Below are 21,059 nucleotides of genomic sequence, written 5' to 3'. Positions count from 1 at the left end.
AATCAGATCTCGGCTTGATCCCGGCCTGGCAAGCCAATCGGCCAATCTTGCGTTGGATGGGCTTCTCGGCCGCAGCAGCACCTGACTGCGAGAGATAAAGCGGGATCCGTGTGGAATTCCGCCTAACACTTCTCCCTTGAAGTTTGTTGACGTAGCTTCGAAGCAGAGGGTTAATTTTCAGTGGCCTCAGTGGCTTGCGGATCCTCTGTTTCCAGAGTCGCGGCTTATGTGTATTGATAGCATGCACACACGATTTACTGAATGTCACACCAGAACCTCCCTAGTTCTAGGCCCAAGTTAGAAGGTCTTCTCCAGCGGGTTCATATAAGCTAACCCAGAAAGCGAACAAAGTACCCTCAGAAACAGACCCTACCTAAGATATTATCTAAGTACAAGCTAATCAACCGTGCTGATCACGATTGCGTTCAGCCACTGTCTAGAGGGTGGTCTGTTTGAAGCTTCATAGGGTTTCTTAAGATATGCACTGTCATGATCCCCAGTAAGGGTAAAGCAATTAAACCGAGCTTCTCAACTTTCAGCGTAGACTGTCTTCACTTACAGGATGGAACATCCATTAAAACAGATCCCTTTGTGCTGATCCCCAACCACTCCGCAGACAACTGAACCACAGCCTAGCTGATGCCTGTACCCAGTTATTCCGAACTTTGTCAAAGGCATATAAATCTTCCAAACCATTTGCACCATCTTTTACAAGTTTTTCAATCACCGAAAAAGCTGAAACACAGACCTGAACATTCAGCTGCATACAGACATCATTAAGGAGAGGTTCAGCTGGGTTCCAGGTGAGTCTCCCGTCGAAGCCAAACTGAGTGTCATCCACTAATTTCGTGCAGTTTGGATCCAAGTAGAACATGAGGTTGACGAAAACTCACTGACTGCGCCTACCTGGTGAGCCCCAAGAGGGCAACACCTGTCGTGGGTTGTAGAAGAGTTTTCAGTGACTTATGAGTAACGTATTGCGTCTGTTATTTTAGCAGCCTCAGGTGAGCCACAACGGAATAGACCAGATGAGTCAGTTCTGAAACCATGATTCTTCCAATTGACTGGCTGGTGACATCAGTGGTGCAGCCGTTAGTAAAAATTCGGACTTCCGAAGAGTTATTGGTGTTGTCAGCTGTCATTGAGATTAGGTGCTTGCAGAGATCCACCAGGGAGTGCTCTGAAAACACTGGATTCACGGACAGTACGGCCACCAAATGTTCTCATACTCTTTAAGTAACCGATGGACTAGTCGTAAGTTAACATGGGGTTGTGGTAAATTTGCACTCGAGAACTTTTCATCGGGCCGGCAATGCAACGATATAGAATACAAAAAATATACGAGCATTAACAGGGAGCGTGTTGCACCTCTTACAAAATCAAACATCCTACTAACCCATCACGTCCTGTACACGCCTCGCAGAAGGTTGATATCGTAACAGGACAATAGGTCAGTAAACACGGTACGCATTCATAAAACTTTCCGTTGGTTGATGTGTTTGTCTGACGGAATAGTATAAACCTGTATGACGACGAATAAGCTTAAATGCTTAGAAAATAGAAAAATTTGTGATTTGGTGATCCCATCGGGAGGCAAAATCATGAATTAGTGGGAGAGTTCGAGTCTGTTTTGAGGCATTGCATAACGGATCATGGATCAGAGTAACCATCTTTGAAGACATATCATGCGACGTCAGGTTTCTGAGGCGTTCTCTTCCAAAAGATGCCGTCAGTTGAGGTGTTGATACACTCAAGAATTTTAACATCCAGCTCTCTGGTACTAGTTTTTCGACAAAGTGTGTTCACATCTCGGAAAAATTAGTCACCAGCTCTCTGTCGTCCTCATTACGACACAGCAGGCATACTAAAAGCAGTAAGGTAAGTGAGCTGTTGGTTGAGGATTTCAGATTACTGTCTTGTAAATCACGCCTTTTTCGCCCATGCGGTGCAGCTGATTTATTTCAGTTATCCGTGAAACTTGACCAGAACCGGTTGTTGGTCCAATAAGTTGCTACATTGAAGGCGTCAAAAAAGTTTTTCTGTTGAACAAAAAGATGTTGGATCAGTCGGGGAGGTTTTGGTCGATAATTTGTTGAGACAAATCTTGTAGAGTAATAACGATAATCTAATTATCGTTCAGATATTATACCCTTCCTGAGTTTGCCCACATGCTGCCTGAAGGTAGTACGAGGGCCGAGGTAATGCTAATTGCCCAAACCTAGACAGGAGCCGCCAATATACCGGGGTTGGGCTCGAACTGTGGACATTTCGGTGAATAAATCAGTGCGTTAAATACTGCTTCATCTCGAGCCGAAGCTAAGGAGCACTGCAGAGCTGCTTCATCCTTGTTGGAAACCATTATTAGTGTGCTTCTCACTAAGCTTAAAGACCTTTCGGAACAATGTAGAATGGATGTGCGAATCAACAGTGATCAGCACGGTAACTTGCCAGTCTCGGAATAATAACTGATGGGTTTTAATAGCATTTTTATCATCATTTGACTGAGTGAAACCAAATTATGGAGCCACCCAACGCCTTCTTCAGGTAATTTTACTCCAATAGCTCCATAAACGACCCCGCCAGCTGAATGAGGTTCCTCTTATAATATTCTCCAACTCAGCTCTGAACTAACCGGCCCTTGCATAATCATCACTAGCCCCCAAATAAGTCTGGGTCTAAGCCGGAATTTCGGTCAGTCCACTACAGTTACGTGGTGCAAATGAGGCAAACCACTGCAACGTGTTGTCGCACTGTCCCATGGCAAAGCCGAACGCCAGTCAAGACCACAATGCGCACATCCATACATTTGGTAATTGTGAGTGCCAATCGCTTCCCTGAGTGCACGGAGGAAGACATAGTTAGATAAGATATTGCGTGGAGGACACTTCTCGGAGCTGAATTCCAACTCGTTACTTGAAGGATGACTGCTGAGTTCATCTAACGGCGTCAACTTGGGATTTGGCTGATCACTCTTGTCCGAAACATCTTCCATAGAATCCGGATAATCATCAGCGACCTGAAAGTTCTTATCTAGCCTTCCTGTAGTAGACGTTCCCAATTCAGCAATATCCGCTACCGTCATGCCCAATGACATCTTGAATTTTATCAATCTTTTATGGTGGTATCAACAGTCAGACGGACTGCATGGTAGCCAAACGACAGGCCATCAGAGACAATTATCAGTACTGGATTCAAACCTATGGATTGCGACTTAAATGACAGAAACGGTCGGAAACCAACCCTCATCTCAATAGTTCCCTCGTAATATCATAACTAATTGTTAAGATTCGACTGAACCACCGCCCAGTAATTCCAGCTTAAAAGTTATGTTTGGATAGAGAGAGGTACTGGATTCAAACCTATGGCTTGCGACTTAAATGACAGAAACGGTCAGAAACCAACCCTCATCTCAATAATTCCCTCGTATTATCATAACTAATTGTTAAGATTCGATTGAACCACCGCCCAGTAATTGCAGCTTAAAAGTTATGTTTGGATAGAGAGAAAAGGGGATGATGTGGCCCTAAATCCCTTATCGACACAACTATCCAAAATTGAAGGCGTTCCAAATTGATCTGATTATTTACTTCACACCACTGACATGGGTTAAACTGCCAACCACAGTGACTGATAGGGAGGAAACGTTTTCCTAACACGATATATAGTTATGGATCACCAGAACGGAGTGCCCGTAGATGTTTAAAAACGAGGAGAAACTAAAAGGCTATAGATAGGTATGTAATTCTCAATAAGTACTTCCAAAGAGTAGCGTGGCCTGAAAGGGGGGCGGAAAAGCACCAGTGCCACCAGGTATCCGCATACCCACCACAGGAGAAATGCGGAAGTGTATCACTGGTAGCCCTCTTGATAAGGCAGCGTGCAGGAGTGAACTTCTCATTTCACGTTCTACCCACAAGTTCAACATAGCTCTGTGACACATCTGCTCCAGGCGCTTGAAGTTAACGCGTTTTGGTGACAAATATTATGTAATATGGGCTGTTTTTGTGGAAATATGTAGCAATTTGATACCCATTGGCTTAGTATAATTAATCGCTGAGCAACATTCACTTTCAAAAGACGGCGAAAAGATTCGGGACATTTTATGTGTACAAACTACGTCGTCAAAATAACGCGGCACAAAAAAGATTATTCCGGGAGATTGAATGATATAAATGGAATTTCTGATTATTCACGCTCGTGCCTAGTATCTTAGGCAGCAGCCGGAGCAGAATGAGACCATGGATAAGACTGAATGCATCGTTTTGACAGATTAACTCTACTGGGAAACGTTTGTTAGTAACATGGGTAGCTGCTGTTTTCCTGGATAAAAGCATCGGCATAAACACATGTTAAGCTTGATCCGGTCCTGACCAATCAGAAATCTCCAAAGCAAATCTAAAGTTTGTTTCCTTCCTCGTTGCCAAAAGAACCCAACAAAACCGCTTCAAACGCCGATGTTGTCGTTGTGCTAACTGTCCATCATACGTAAGATTAATCACACAGCCAAGAACGTTTGCGCTCTTTGTCTCCAATGAAAACAGAAGGATTCTTTTTCTTGCCAATTCACTGTGTCAAATCATTTTTTAGCATTTGCGCTGGTAGCATCTTTTTTGTGTAAAAATGTTTTTTCCTTAGGCCAATTATCGGCTTTGTTCACTTTTTAGGAAAATTTAAGGCCCGAGAAATTCCAATTATCATTGAATGTAAATTTCGTTTTGGAGCGTCCTAAACATACCTCAGCTGTAGCTTCCTCATTCTCCTCCATCAGGGTACGCAAATGATTTTGTAGCGATTGAACACGACGTTCATACTCCTTGACAATAAGCTCCTGACATTCATTTTGTACTTTTTCTGCAACTCCATCCTGAATAGACTCAGTCAAATTGGACGGCGAATCAGTGGGCAAAGTGGCATCGACCAATTTCACATCATGTCCCGAAGACTCAGAACCTCGCTTCTGCTTATCCGTTTCCTTCTTTTTTGGAGGCTGAAACAATGGATTACCAGCTGGTTAGTTACTCGAGCTACATTGTGACAAATGTTTGACTCCTTGTTTTGAGCCGCATGGAATAGTTACTGACACTTAGAGAGAAATGACTTATTTTCAAAATTGTTTATGGATTCTCGGGCTGAAATTTTGAACTGAAGTGCTGAAGTGCTGCACATTAAAACCTCCTGTACCGGGTTTTTTTGATTCACAGGATCCTAGAAGCAGTAGTGAAACTTTCCATCAGCCTCATAGGTGATGTAACATCGAGAGAAAATGCGGAACTTGGTTCGCTTGTTTCAGCCTCCTAGTCCACTTCTTTTATATTTCAGACACATTTTAGGGGCTTTGGGACTTTCCGAAATTACACGTTCGAGCACACTGTCAGCGTGGACTACTGTTGGTCACTTGCTAATGAGGCGTTACACAAACTGTCAATAAAGAAAATGATACGCTCACTTTTTGAACTTGATAGAGCTTCCTTGAAGCATTTGATTGAGACAGTTCAACGTATCACTGCTGTTTATTTTCTATACATAGGTTAAATACGGTGATTCTCCTTGAAATATAGTCCAAGTAGACGAAAGTTCTTGTAGTAGAAAGCATTTGACCGGAAACCAACTCATAAAACAAATCATTCTATGGGTCACTTTGGTCATCCGGAGTGTCCAAACATGGCCAATATCATCTGAGTGAGGTGCAAGTGAAGTTGTCAGACTGGTATTCAAACAACTCTGGAACAAGCTTTGAGCTTAATTCAGCGACGAAATTTAATTGAAGGGCACAGGTATACCCGATATTGTTCCACCTAGCGGAGATACCTTGTTATCCGCCGGGATGGGCTTCACTTTTCCGGACAACGCCCCATCCTGTTCGAATTCAGATGCGGCCATCGATTTGATAAAAGTAGCCTCGAAGTTCAGATACTGGCCAGAGGGTTAGGGTAAACTTCCGACAATCCACTACCGATTTCGCTCTTCTTGGCGCTCATTGGGTAGGCCCACACCGTGAATCTCCACTAACTTTGCTTCTACTAGAAGACTAAATTGTACGCAAATTGCAAATCAGACCGGTGCTTGTAGGTGGCTTCGCTGAATTTCACCCGAATCTCTTATTTTTGATAATCCTTAGCCGAGTTCTTTGTCCAGTACTTCGATTTCTTGGATGTCAATCCATCTCAGACACAATGCGACCTTTTTGCAGTAAATTTATTTGGAAAATATCACAAACCAGAAATTCACATGAAATTCAGCCATTTCTCGCCAACAATACCTCGATAGGCAAGTGAATAGTCATCGCCATTTCCCAGTTTTCTTGTTCTGGACAGTTCGTTCACTTATATGAGCTGCGCTGTTCCAACGACTAGAGAAAGCAGGGCAGATAAGGAGCAATATATCAATGCATCCGTTGTGTGCCAGGTGTACGATGTGACGATATCAGCCACGAAATGGCAGTTAGATTCGCACACTTTACACATTCGTAAAAATCCACTCGATCAGTTTGTAGATGACGATCGTGGGTCTGGAAACACCCGCAACAAAAATGGCGTGGACGCATGCGACCGGAATTTTGTCACTCCATTAGCATTGACGAATGAATCCTAGTCTTGGCAAATCAGGTTCGCATTAAAGGTTTTTCAGACACACTTGGACATATTGGGGAGCGTTTCGGACTTCTACACGATCAATTGGATGGAATTCTCGACCATATAGATATGTCATGAGAAAACGATTCCAGCTCATCAGACGTGCCGATAAAAGAAACAAGAAGTTCTCTAGGCTGTCCTGCGTTGCACTATCATACAAATACATCGGCTTGGCACACAAATGCTAGTTAGATGGGGAAGAATCAGCATTAAAGGTAAAGTCGACGGACCTCATTGGAACTCTACCATTGTTGTTGCAACCTTGCAAACTCAGTAAATTTCGGTAAAAGACATTTACATTTACTTTCCTAAATGACTATTTGATGGGGCAAACAATACCGACTTGGTTTCCGTTGTCAGTGAACTGAGGGTGATTGCGCAAGTGAGACCCATTCACCAGGGTGTCGTGAGGATAGGTGACCATTCTCTGCTTATTTCCGAGGCAGCTCAAGATAGCTACCGTTAAGGCCTGAATTTACTGACCAGAAGGTCCACGGTTCGAACCCGATTCCGGCAACTCGACTGCTTCTGCCTAGACTTGCGCAAACCGGATCTACCTCAGCACTCGTGCTGCCTTCGAGTGGCATGGCAGCTATGTATAATGAGGATGTTAAGGGACGGACGATTATTGTCAGTGCTATCACTGTTATTCCCACTAAGAACAATTACGGCTGATCCGAGTGGCCAAGCCCTCTCAAAAGTGAGCTGGATAAAAGTTATACAGAATTTCTTGTGGTAAGGTTCTGTTTAGAGCCCCGAATCATAGTTTGAACCTGTGCGGCACATAACTGCTACCTGGAAGAAAACCTAAGACCCTCATCTCTACATCATTAAATAACGTACACTATCACAGACCATACACAAAAACCTATACCATCTCTCGAAAGTGATCACTACAGGAACCCCTTGGTAAGTATCCATGGTCGACTCCCTCATATCAGCTAAGCATCAGAATCATGAAGTTTGAGCACACTGAGAGTTGTGCAACCCGATAGAAATACAGACCCAGCCTACTTCAATGAGCTAGATAAGGCTAATCTCACCGTACTCAAACAAGGCAGGAAGGTAACAAACACGTGTCTACTCATCTGATATATGCCACCTGATATCTGTGTACGTGTGAAAGAATGCATAGACAAGCAGGTTCCAGTGTGCGTCAGTAAGCCAGTGCAATCAAGTGCTTTGGTACCACCACTCAAGCACAACAAACCCTTCATGTGGAAATAAGAAAAACTGTTGAACTCAGCGAAGTAAGTTGACATTAAATTGTTCACAATCCAATCACACACTGGTCATGAAGCAAAAGCGACTCTGTTTCACTCTTTTGATTGTCGTCTTGGTTAAGCTTAGCCTTGACAATGGGTGAGCCTTGTTCGTCACGTGGTAAGGAGCAACAGTGAAACGTTCTTTGCTTCGGTGTTGCTACTTTTAGACTGAAGGCAGAATTTTGCCTCCAGGTGAACCAACCCTCCAGACAACACCAATTTAACCCTTCTGCATGAGTTGTCTAGAAGGGGGCCGAACTACTTAAGGATTCTGCGCAAAAGTTTAATAGAACACAAAATACGGCACTATCACACAACTTGACCAAGTCGCTCTGAAAATGGACAAAGTGCGAATATCCTCAGGTAGCAGTAGGCAAATTCTGAGGATTAGAGTGACCGCTAGTCAAAAGAAGCATCTGATAAGGTCCAGAGTCGTTCCCTCCCACAGAGATTTCTCCCTTGATGAACAAATGAGTACCGGGACACTCATCTATGTATCAATTACCCATTCATACAGGAGCTTTACTAATCTCGTTTTAATGGCTTCGTTATCGCACGATTTCCCTTATGAGTTACGCAGCTCTTCTCACTTTTGTGTGAATTTGGTCCGTCTCAGTTTTACTGCTGTAAAAATTGTGCGAAACGACAAGCATTTGCAACTAACATACTCTCGTTAGATTCATGAAAGCTCAGTTGAATGTTTCACAGAACTTTGTCAACTGAATTGGTCCTGCCAAAGACTGTTTACCTAGGTTAACCTTTGGTTCGTCGGTAGTGAATAGAGGTCACTAAGATGGACATAATATTACCGAAGACCTACCTGTTGGTCTCAGATACGTAAATATATCTGTCAGAACAGAAGATTAAAGATAGGCGGCTGCAGACCCTAGCCGATAACGCCGAATCACGAACCAAGTGACATTCAAATTCGCCAAGTCAGGCTTAATTATAAACACTACCCTTTCGATCTTTTTCCAATTATTGTCTTAAGTTGCCAGCGGCGATTAGGACCACAGTGATCATCCAAAAAAACTTCTGAGTAAAGAAATCCCTATGAAGATACTACCCATATTCCAGTATATAAAAATTGCTCAGTTGCAGCACCCTTTTGGTACCTAGCTGCCATGTCAGCGGAAGGAGGCTCGAGAGCTGGGATACTGCCAGTTTTCCCAAGCGTGGGCAGAACCAGTCGGGATGCTGAGGTTGGGTTCGAATCATGGACCTTCCGGTCCGTAAGCTGTCGCCTTAACTACTGAGCTATCTCGAGCTTAATTCCGGTACCTGCCTTTAAGTTAGTAGCCCAAATGCGTGTAGCTGATTTTCAAGCTTTTCCACGAATCCAATGAGCCAAATAATTCCAGGACTACCTGATTTTCCGAGAAAACTCCGAGAATTTGTCAGCAGAAACTAATTCCTGCACATAAACCGTTTGTACACTTAGCCACATGATGAGGAAATAGTCAAAGTTGACTCAAACTACGCCAAACGTATAAGTCGTATACATTTCGCACATGACATTCGCAAGGGATTTCCTCCGTCCTTCTAGCGAACAACCTTAGGTTTATTGTTAAAAATGACTTTCCTTCAAACTACCTGTACTTCGACTGGTGTTCTTGGCACCTCAACGCAATAAACTTGATAAGCCGGTAAAGAAACTATGCTTCAGCATTAGGGGGTATGAGTGAATTCATCGTCTCAGTTGAATATGCATTCACCGAGACTCCTTGGCCAAAAATATTGATGTAGTAGACTGAAGCTCAATCGAAAATAACCGGTTCCGTTGAAATAAAATTCAAGGACCACAAGGTCATCAGCAAGTTGTTACGATCCATCTGCGTCAGACTGTAGTCTTCTTCAAAATACAGGCTACGTTCAAACAACATGAAGTTTCGCCCACTTGGATGTTGATACCGCATTCTATCTGTTGTTATGAGCGAGGAATGGAAAATGGTTGGAAGTTTACAACTTTTGTTACGGACTGCATTGATGATAGCTCACGTTGTTAAGATGACTGTTGGTTTTGCTCACCCAGCTGGATAGTTTGAACCGAAACCGTTGGCGGTTGGTAGATGCATGTAATCGCAGACGTACTGACAGTCCGCACTGACCACCGTTCATTGGTTGTTTAGGCCGCTGATTCTATTGGTTAGTTTGTTTGCTAATTTATGGTTGGTAATATAACGAAATATTGGTAGCTCGAGTCTGGCTGTTAATCTACAGCGAGAGTGGCGGTGTTTGACCAAATCATCCAGACTGTGTTTGTCCCACTCGCTATTCGTATTTCTTGGCGATTATTCCAAACATGAATTTCTGCATTCCGTGTCAAACGAGACAACGTCAACTTTGGTAAACGAAACTAACACACCAAATGTTCCTCAAAAAGGAGATGGCGAAAGGTTGATATTATTTGCTAAATTTGTGTCATATTGTGACAACTGTGAAATGCAGACCCAGTCCTGCAGAAAATCACATTTGGAAACGCCAATTTTGAGTGAATATTTTAACTTCACTATCTGCATTCTTTCCTAAAACATCACATACTCATTTAGGGAAACGACACAGTTAGGACAGAAAACAAAAAGCCATCCAAGCATTTTAGTATCACTGTCACTGGGGTGACAGTTTGAATAAAGAGCAGCCTAACATCCGAAAGAATGTAGAAAATACCGCATTGACGATATTCTGAGGTGGCAAGGAACTTTTAGCTGCACTGATTCACTTAGCAACGTTGATAGACGAACCAATGGTAAAAGCCGTGGATTGGAAAACGGACAAAAGACACACATCAAGCTCGATTAAATGAGACCACCACTATCCGGATTTTTGTTGAAGCCGATCTACTAGCCGAATGCCCACTATGCTCCTTACCATTGAGATGCATTCTAGTTATATCTTAGAGATCATTAACTTTCCGAAGTTCAGTAAGACGTAAGATCCTTTTTGGGTAAAGTGTGGTCGTACCACTAGAACAGTTTACATCAAAGTATGGGGCTACTGAGGTACGAAAACGACAGTGAAACGGGTGGATTTTGGAGGACGAAACGAAAACAGAAAATGATACTTCACCCCCTTCACACTGCACCTAGGTTGCCCAGTTCACAAGTACTTTTGTTTTGGCATAGATCACATCCTCCGAAGGGTTGTAAAGGTTAACGAGGGTCGTGGAGTTGAGCACCCCTCAGATTACCGGGTTCTACACTTCGGATTCGCACTCAAGGCTTACCACAACGAGCTCTCCCGATTTTGGCTGAAGAGGTACGGTTTACTTTGTCTTTTACGAGAAACAATGGTAAAAGTGGCTTCCAAGATCAGAGGAGTCTGCGCCCACGTTCCACCTAGATAGTCAGAGACTGGGGATCCTCAATAACTTTGTGTACCTAGTGAATTCCGTCATTGGCGACACAGGTGAGAGGATATCGAAACAAACAGTCCAAGCTAGAACGACGCTCATCAACCTAAAGAGAATTCGGACGAAGACGCCAATCTACCTTCCACCACCGCCCCGAAATCTTTAAATTCCTATGAAGACCCCAATATGAAACAGGCATACCATGTAACTATCGTCTACCTGCGACCATTTGGATTAAGCAACGACTAATCAAGACTGAGAACGAGTTTGCGAATGTACACAGCATCTCGCCTAAAACAGACTGGGTAAGTCAGCTGCAGAAAAGGGAAGGGACGTTGAGCAGAAAGAGAGAGAACTCAGCATCAGTGGAATGCACGTACGCAGTGACGGTGGGCTCCGAATGCTAGACCGTTGCCTCTGGGCCGTCAGCAACAACACATCAATAGAAAGAAAGAGAACTCAGCATCAGTGGAATGGACGTACGCAATGACGGTGGGCTCCGAATGCTAGACCGTCGCCTCTGGGCCGTCAGCAACAACACATCAATAAGTGGTGGAGATATTGAATTAATTGGACAAAGTCTGTTGATGAACTAGTGTTGTGCTTCAGAATAGTCTACAGGCCAGTTGGTTATCGAATGCGAAGGTAGATGAGACCAGCCAACACATCCATTTCTTGTGTGGAAAACTAATCAGGTTATGTTACAGAAACGCAACTGCGGAAATCTACGCAGCGAGAACAGAACGTAACTGTTTTCACACTTGTTTAATTTTTGTTCATTTTTAACCGGGAATTCAAAAATATCGAATGGAAGTTGTCGAAATAACACAGCCATCAATCATCATGGGACGGGAAACTCGAAAACGCATATAATTCGGTTCGGAGAGCTTTGCGATCTACGCAGCGGTTAAACGAAGGAAATAGATAGGTTTGTACAAATTTGAAAACACCATCGGGTTGGAATGACATCGACGATGTCACGGATCGAAGTCCCAATCGTTATCCCAGTCGTTTCCTGCAGTCTGAAGGAAAAAGTTACATCAAGTTAACGGGGATGGGGGAACAGAGTTATGCAGAAGCAAGGATGGAGAAGACTTGACCAACTATCCAATAAGGGTTTAACGATACAAAGACACGTCGACCATAATTAAAACGAAAGAGCGAACTAAATTCCAGTAGCAAACAAAATATGACCATAACACTTCAGAGACTACATCCAGACAAACTAGAAGACAGGTGGTCAGATTCAACATGACGGACGGATGAATAAAAAACCGAAGAGTAACATTGAAATCCGCATTACAGCTCGAATTTGATGCACCTGAAAACTGCCGTTTGTGGACGAACGGTTGAGTACCGGGATATCATGGGCCCGAAACACTCTAGTTTCGTGAGATGCACCCTGTTGATTATTACCAATGAATATGAAACGGCTATACAGCGCTTCTCGGTTTTTCAGCATATATTGGCTTCCTTTACAAGACGAAATCTCCACCGATATTCCAAAATGTCCCCACACGTCCAATATTCATTTATGTAGATGGCTACGCCTAACTGTCCTTACGGGTATCGGTCGTATGGGATCACAGAGGATAGGCACAGCCTAAATGACGACAAAGGATCGATCGACACTAAAAGGAGGTTCGCCGACACAAACACTGCAGTGAAAATAGCACAAAAAACGGATGAGAACGCTTAACACACACGCACACACACAAACCGGTAAGTTTATTCAGTTCACCACCTACTCCGTAATTTGTGTACTTTAGGCCGCCAGCATTTGTGTTAAGTTGGCAACAAACTCCAATTTATTGACACCCGAATCGATGAATCTACAGGACTTCGGGTAGCATGAAAACGGTACAATCAGTTCAGTTTGGTTTTTAGAGTGCGTCCGTTGAATAGCGATGTCAGATAAACTATGTGCGCTTCGATTGATGACTTATCAGAAATCCGAGATTCAAATGAATCTCGACGGAGAACAGGCAACAACACCCATTCAACAGCCAACTTAAGTGACACGCTGAATGTTACACAGAGAGTAGCACATAATATTTGTCGGAAAAAAACGACCTTATCCTCAGCAGTATGTCTTGAATCCGAGTGGACTCACGACGGTCCGTTGTGGGGCCTTTCGCACATAATCTAAGAAACGTACACGTAGTTCGCAAACAGATAGTGATAGGTCTCATCAATGTCAAAACCAACCCATCAATAGACGCCCTTCCAACAGGCGGTGTACAATAATTACCACGAAAGTGTCCAGAATTTCGTCACTCAGTCTTGAGTCCTGTGTACAAAACATGACCCCTAATAGGAGAGGATTCATTCCTAGGGTCTTCGACAAAATTGGAAAGTTCGCTGACCATAGCTGCGTTTCCGAGCGCTCCAATAGACCGAAACGTTTACTTTCGGCCAAGACATCAATACCTAAAGAATGGCGTTGAAATTTAGAAAAGGACCACGTTCTCTATATCAGGCTGAAGGTAGCGCCTTTACCGGTACTGACAAGGTCTACCTGGAACAACTAGCATCCACATGAAAATGTTTAACGAGACCCGTGACCGCTGACGATTATTAAAACTGTGAATGTTGATCACCGATCCTTGAATGAATCATCCCGTATCGGGAGAAAAGTGCTACAAAGTAGGTGATTTGCATGTTAGGTGTGGAGAATCACGGCCTATCTGCGGATTCGTAGAATGCACAGTGACGAGGATTCCCCATAATAATAAAACACCTGTGCAGCAACTGTTGCTTTTCCAACCTAGACTCTATCGGTGAAAGCTGCATGGACAACTTACGGAGTATTGTCATGGCTCAACGGATTGGCACCCAGCCACAAGTAGAACATAGGGAAACGTAAAAGTCGTGGAACAAGAAACGCTGACGAAGTATCGCATCATACTAACGGCCTATTCCATTCTATACTTGTTTGGTTTGGCCAGTGAGTCAGTCTAGAACATCAGTGCTCGTTCAGCCATAATAGGGCTGCAATAGTTTGGACGTAAAGATGCTGTAACATGGGACGGGAAGACCGATGGTTAACAAGTCAGTCTCTACCAGTTGCTATCATTTCCACCGTTAAAACGGGAGAAACATCCATGATAAGTTCTCTCTTTTTCTGGTTCCCATACAAATCGAGCCAGGCTACCCGGTTGACAGCCTGTGGAGCCAGGCTGCCCGGTAAACAGCCTCGTACAGCTTAACCATGTTGCACCAGTGTGTCCCAGTTACAGGCTCGCTTAACTATTGAATATCTGGTACAATGTGTCCAGACGAAATGAAACATTGCATCACATTGCTGCAAGACAGTCCAAAACCTCTGGCACTCAACTAGCCAGTGAAGAAAGCGTGCGATGTGGTCATCCGACCAACGAGGAAACAGCCGCATCGAACACGCGTTTAATATCCCCGAAGACGTTTTGTCAGCGAAATGTATAGCTAACGCTAAGCTAATGAGGACAAACCTACAGAGTGTAGGTTTATTTTGTTTGTTTGCGGAAAAGAGATCCAACAATTAATGACCCAACCGAGACATATGAGTGTAGGTTTATTTTGTTGTTTGCGTAAAAGAGACCCAACAATTAATGACCCAACCGAGACATATTGGTATTCGCAGGACACAGATTCATGTGGTGAAAATCAGCCTTTACTGATTCACCCCAACTGTAGATGAACATTCACGAAAATAGGGACTGTACAAACTGCACTCGGAAGTGCCTGTATGATCAGCCAAGGAGTAAGTTGGCTCACACACGATACTTAATGGTCGATGGAATTCAAAAGCATACATGCACATACCTCATCGTCTTCTTGACCGTTACGAGTATCAGCGACACTCAATGACGATATCGCGTTGGACAAGGCTTGTGAAACACTGGTAACAGATTTTTGGCTTGGTTGGGCCGTCTCTGCAGGTTGTTCGCCAGGGTGAATACTGGCCATCACCGGTTCAGTCAAAGGGCTTTTTGGAATAGGACCATTTTCTATAAGATGGCCATCGAGATATGGCTGCTGAGGTGAAGCGACGCAATGAAAAAATAATCACCCAACTGTCGATCAATGCGCTTCGGAGGGGAATAATACAAAGCAAACTCATAAAAGACTGAGGGGACAGTACCGTGAGACGAAGTAATTTAACGATCCAGTTGAAGTACAACAGACTCACACTGACTGTGAAGGGGGCAGTAGAGGTTTCCTCGCTCGTGTTCAGTACGTCAATGTTCACATTGACCACGGTCTGATCCGAGTAATGAAGGTCGTTCCGTTCCGTACTGTGTGGTTCATGAACAGTGGGAGCTCCCGACAGTTTGATGGCGTTACCTGTTATAAAGTTGCAGGACGGTAAGCAAAGGCTGATCTAGATAAGACGAAATAAACCAACGGTTTGGGGTAGTAAACGGAATGGTTGTTGTCAATAGAACGGCCTACAATATACATCGCTACAAGTCGGCCCCATCGCTTTCCCAACCCATAATGAGAAACGAAAGAAACAGCTGCTGACTAAAGTGGTCCATCGACTGAGCCCAACCCTGACTTTGACATTGTTGGCGTTTGTCTGTGTGCTCCCAGCAATATTAACAGATTGCATAGAAGATTCAGGTAAAACCGCCTAGGCTGAAAGATGCCGATAGACAGATGAAGCTCAATAACAGCTGAATAGAGGGAAGACCGAAAGTGGAGACCAAGATTTGCATGATCAGTACTCGTATTCTACTTTACATGATACCGAAGGTTGAAAATCCTAGGGTTCAGATGAATTCGCTTGAGAAAGCGAACGACACACTGGTCTTTGGTGCCCGCAATATCCCATCACAGCAACTCAACGGTCAGACCGGAAGACGTCAGTCTCCTCGACGACCAAGCAAGAACTAAGGGATGCATCATGTATATGACCCGAAAGCAGCTTAAAGACCAAGGCCCTCATATGCCGATCTTTCAGTCACCCGAATCTTCTCTGCAGTAGCACGAAATGACTGTTAATAACCGGGGATCACCGGAAACCATCGAATTTCGACCTATATTGCCTACGGAGGACTATCGCTGTTTCTTGGAGCGGTTAGCTTTCTAGTGAAGCAAACGAATCTGCGATATAAAAACGACAGGAGTTATGGACTCCACGTACGGAACTGAAGAAGCAAGAGCCGTGCTTTGGATGGCGGTGTGAACTGGGTCGACAAATCACAGTACAGCTCAACACACTCAGTACCAATGTCGAGTGGGGCCGGCTCACCTCGAAGCAGAGGCAATCGCCGAAAAGTAACGTACATACTGACTGACTGCCTTGTGAGGGATGATTAAACACATAAGAAACTTTAAAACACTCCATGAGGCCAATTTACCTCCTAGAAGGTGGTCCGTATAGTGAGACCGAGTTACCATGTTTCCAGCCACATAAAAGTTCCTCAAAGAAAAGCAAATCCCCTCAAGTGTCCATGATTTACTGGTACTGTTCGACTCCCGTCTTGTCTGTTTAAGGATGGAAGCGAAGTCCTTAGTCGGTGCTCGTCAAACTTATCAGCCTCAATCTGGGTGGAGCAAACCGTCCCAGTCAAGTGAAATGAGTTCACACTCGTGCCCATTTTCAAGAAAGTGACAACCGCAGAAGAGTTAGCTTGATCCCCATTGTGACCATACTACTTGCTATGATTGGGATAGACTGGAATCAGCGAATTCGTAACAAAGTGACGAAAGGTCAAGTGAAATGAGTTCACATAGTGCCCATTTTCAAGAAAGTGACAATCGCCGAAGAGTTAGCTTGATCCCCATTGTGACTACTTGCTATGATTGGGATAGACTGTAATCAGCGAATTCGTAACAAAGTGACGAAGAAACGAGTCTTTGGTGAGGTAGATGGTATTTCAGTCAACGACTGCATCCCGCACTACAAACTAATGTGATTGGGCCATGTGTTACGCATACCGAATTACGGGCTTCCAAGAACAGCGTTGTTTTGCGTGCCTAATTTGAAGTGGCACAAACCTACAGGTGGACAGAATACGACATGACAGAAGAGAGTGAATGAAGTTACGAAAAGTCTGGGTGCTGTTCACCTTCCAGGATGGGGCCCTCGTGACCCTTTCTATACCTGGATGGAAACAGTGAATCATACGGCCGCTGACTAATGCCCCTGGCACTTATGCTGTCACTTTCCATCTAGGTAATCTGACTGGTACATACGGGTAGGTAGGTTGACCCAAGTCCATCTTATTGTCCCATTTTTCTCCTTTCGAACAAATCGTTATGGATGTCAGACAGTGAAGCACAGGTGTTCTGCTCTGCAGTCATTATTAATGAAGGTCAAATGGTGGTTGACGTCCAGGTTAACAACAAGGAGAAAGAACATTAAAACAAGAAAACCAGATGTTCTTTTGTACACAACGAGGATTGAAGAAATCAATGAATGTCGCCATCGGATATGACCAAATTAGACTTATTTTCCCTAGCAGTAAGAGAGGAGTGTTGAATTACCTTCTCACGAAAGCAATCAAGTGACACTAGGTGGCCCCAACCTTAACAAGTGACATCCAATCAAGAAAGAACACAACCGAACAACAGAAGACCTTGAGAATTCTCACTTCAAAAGCAGTACAATAGTCCCGCCTACAAGTGAACGGCTTCGGGTGACAAATTCATCTCGTGTTGCAAACTGGTCCTATTTGGAGTTTGTGAGCTGAGTGTTTCCTCCAACTTCTTCACCCCTTATACCGAAGAAATCAACATTTCAAGGCTGAAAACATTTACTACACAGATGGTAATGTAACGCGCATCATGCCCGTGTGTGCAAATGAGTTGTGCGAACCAAAAGACATTCAGACAAATGAGTTTCCAAATGATATACCGTTCAATAAATTTCACGAACAAACCGCTTCCCCAATCCAATGTATACTGTTCAGTCCACTAAAATGAGCAATCGTAATAACTAAAAACACTTTGGGTCATTCATTAGCAGAGAATGTAACACAAATCCAGTTGAGCAGATAAGTAACACAACACGTGCTATGGATATTCTTCACGTCCTTAACTACTCTTGTGCTCAGTCACTGACTATTCGTCCCAACAGTTGGAGGAAGAAAAGAATTTTACGTAGTTGAGTCGAAAATCAGCGTGGATACTGTAACACCCGAGCATAAAAGTCATTCTTCTGATCCTAGGGACAAGTTCATTATTCTACTTCATCAGACGATAGTCGAAAAGTTGTCAGTGTATCCTAGCATTGCAGCTTCCTTCCCACTCTTTTTTACGTGTAACTTTTAAAGCACACGGTGTTGGTAGTGTTCTCAGGAGCTAATAATGCCCGTTACTCTCCGAGTAATACACTGGCGTGACAATAAGATTCTTCATGTTCTTGAACTTCACCGTATTCTACAAACTTGACATTAGTTTGCCCGGGAAATCATTTCCAAATGCTGACACTCGTCACCGAATCCGATCGTCCGCATCTTGTCTTCTGATATCAAGGATAGTCTATGAGCCATTATTCGCTTGATAGGCTGAAATGACTGACGCAAATGTGTGGTTGACCGTGCTCAAATAAACAATGAAACATAACTAGTCAGTCAACCAACAGTGAATAGTGTGACACAAGTGCATATCACCGGGTGCGGACTGGATTTTAATATGCACACAAGCTCTATTGCGAGGGATGAGGTCAAAGACCCTGTTGAAAGCCAAGCTTATCTCATCCGCTAGGCGCTTTCATGCTTGATTTCGGAATACTCCGGTGCCCGAATGAATTTCCCGGATGCAGCCGAGGAGCTTTACTTCCTATTCGGGAGGTTTTCTGTGCTGGACCGTCGTAACAAATACTGACTTATTTCAGGTCACGAGTATTGCCGCCATAACGAAAATAAAAACGACTTACCAGATAGCTTCTGAGGCTGTCCTGAAGCCCTGAAAATCAAGACAGAAGAGTCTTTGGCGTGTCTTACATACATCGTCGAATTCTATACACAGTCAAACTTTGCTAAGCCCTATAGGGTCTACGATTTTCTATAGATATCTTGCCTTAAAGTGTCGCAGTTTGTGTATGCCACGGGACGAGGTGGCTTAGTGGTCAGAGCGCGAATTTATTGACCGGAAGATCCCTGGTTCAAACCCGACCTCCGCCTCTCGACTGCCCCTGTCTAGGCTTGGGAAACCTGGCAGTATCCCAGCCCTTCTTTCTGGTGGCATGGCAGCTATGCGCCGGAAGGGTGCTAAAGCTGACGATTTGTGTATGCAACAGACTCCCACCCATACTTCTTCCAGAACAGGTTCCACTGAGCATTTATTTTGCCACAGTCTTATATGGCACTCATTCGCTTTGTGCATTTAAGTACTGAATTAAGATCTTTTCAGCCCCCAAATTTCGTGTTCCTCACGGAGCCGGATTGATTTATGGGATGAGCTAACTCAAGTGAGTATTTTCTGTTGACCGTCGCGATTGCTAAATAGGTAATTGATTCGCGTTTACAGTGCATCGTCCAAAAACGACAGTGGCATCTATCGTTATATAAACAAAACAAAACCAGGTTAATATGAATTCAAAATACGAAAGTAAAAAGCTGAATCTGGATTGTGCAAACGACATCTGTTTCATCTTCGAAGAGCAGTCTCACGTACTTTTGGATGAACTGACCAAAGTCATCTTTTGGTATGTACTTTGTACCCACAAATTGTAAGGTCATACTGCTGGACAAGCAGTCACCGAACATGCAACTTACGACTCAGATTGTAGTGTGATGGACGAGGTCAATGTACGAATCTGTAAGGCCAATGTTGTGTTATGGCGGTATATCCCTGAATCTCAAGGGATGTGTGTACAGTATAGGCTACAGTACGGACTGTTTTGTTGTGAGAACTGGCTTATTCCAGCAGCGGAACTAAGACGCCTTCACCTGTTCAACAACCGTTGTCTCAGAACCATAGCTCGTGCGTGTTGGTGTCGGCGAATCCGTAACCAGGCAATTATAAAGCGAGTTTTCTGTTGTGTAAGGGGGACTTCCATAGACGAACGCGTTCATCACCAGAATTCACGTTGGTTAGGCCATGTACTGTGTATGCCGATCCACCGTTGGCCAAAAATAGTGCTGTTTTCCTCACCCAAATCAGTGGCGGAGGCAGAGAGGTGGCCAATCCTTGACCTGACAGAAGGGTACGAAACAGATTACGAAAAGTCTGGGTGCTATCGGGGCGATTCGCCTTCCGTGAGGGGGACCGCGTGATCCCCATTGCGTCTGGTAGGACAGGCTGCATGATAGGGGGTGTTAACCGATGCCACCGAAACGTCAACTGATTAAATTCTAAAACTCACTCGGGCTGGTCGATCGCAGCTAAGTTTACCTCAGCGTGAACAACCCAGCTTATAGCATTGGTAAATGTTCGTTCACTCTAACCCCTTTATCCCCACAAGGTGTTGTTCAGTTATCCAAAAAGCTAATTAGGACAATAACGTACATGGTGCAGCTGGTTCCTCGTAGGCGCCTCTGCTACCGAGTATTTTCCAAACTTTTCTAAAAAGAATTGTGTTTGGCTACCGTCTCACTTGGTATATACTTTCGAAAAGTTAATAGCATGAAATACAGACTTTGGTTGTTGTGGGGGACCAGTGGAATCGGCCGAAGTGTGACCATTCCAAGGGGTCAACAGTCTGTGGCTTTATTGTGGGGCAACGTCTCTTTTTTGACAAAAAAGACTCTTCAGTACAAGTGGGTAGATTACTGGGTTGCCCAAGTTTCAGTTCATACGGAGAAACAGTCAATGAGAACTACTGACGAACACACGAAATCAGTCTCTTCAGAGTTCTTGTTGGTTGGTGTTACCGCTCGA

The 21,059-nt window shown here is 44.0% G+C and overlaps 2 protein-coding genes across 2 annotated transcripts in view; both read right to left on the bottom strand.

The window, feature by feature from the left end:
• The window catches only part of T265_12965 (hypothetical protein), a gene marked incomplete at both ends in the record, with an annotated part of 16,566 nt that extends 11,579 nt beyond the window's left edge, over positions 1 to 4,987 (bottom strand). Inside the window, 3 exons of the mRNA XM_009166514.1 lie at positions 82 to 223; positions 2,711 to 3,094; positions 4,736 to 4,987. Coding sequence (XP_009164778.1) covers positions 82 to 223; positions 2,711 to 3,094; positions 4,736 to 4,987 — 778 coding nt within the window. The remainder of the gene's footprint in view (positions 1 to 81; positions 224 to 2,710; positions 3,095 to 4,735) is intronic.
• A 6,888-nt stretch (positions 4,988 to 11,875) lies between these two features.
• Positions 11,876 to 21,059, bottom strand: part of T265_12964 (hypothetical protein) — a gene marked incomplete at both ends in the record, with an annotated part of 25,904 nt that continues 16,720 nt past the window's right edge. The window contains 4 exons of the mRNA XM_009166513.1: positions 11,876 to 12,268; positions 15,051 to 15,263; positions 15,418 to 15,572; positions 19,114 to 19,142. Of these exons, the coding sequence (XP_009164777.1) occupies positions 12,224 to 12,268; positions 15,051 to 15,263; positions 15,418 to 15,572; positions 19,114 to 19,142 (442 nt within the window). The remainder of the gene's footprint in view (positions 12,269 to 15,050; positions 15,264 to 15,417; positions 15,573 to 19,113; positions 19,143 to 21,059) is intronic.

This window comes from Opisthorchis viverrini (genome assembly GCF_000715545.1).
Source record: "Opisthorchis viverrini unplaced genomic scaffold opera_v5_26, whole genome shotgun sequence".
In the NCBI taxonomy this organism is placed as follows: Eukaryota; Metazoa; Platyhelminthes; class Trematoda; order Opisthorchiida; family Opisthorchiidae; genus Opisthorchis; species Opisthorchis viverrini.
Note: the sequence above shows the minus strand (reverse complement) of the source record. Positions and strands in the feature narration are given on the sequence as shown.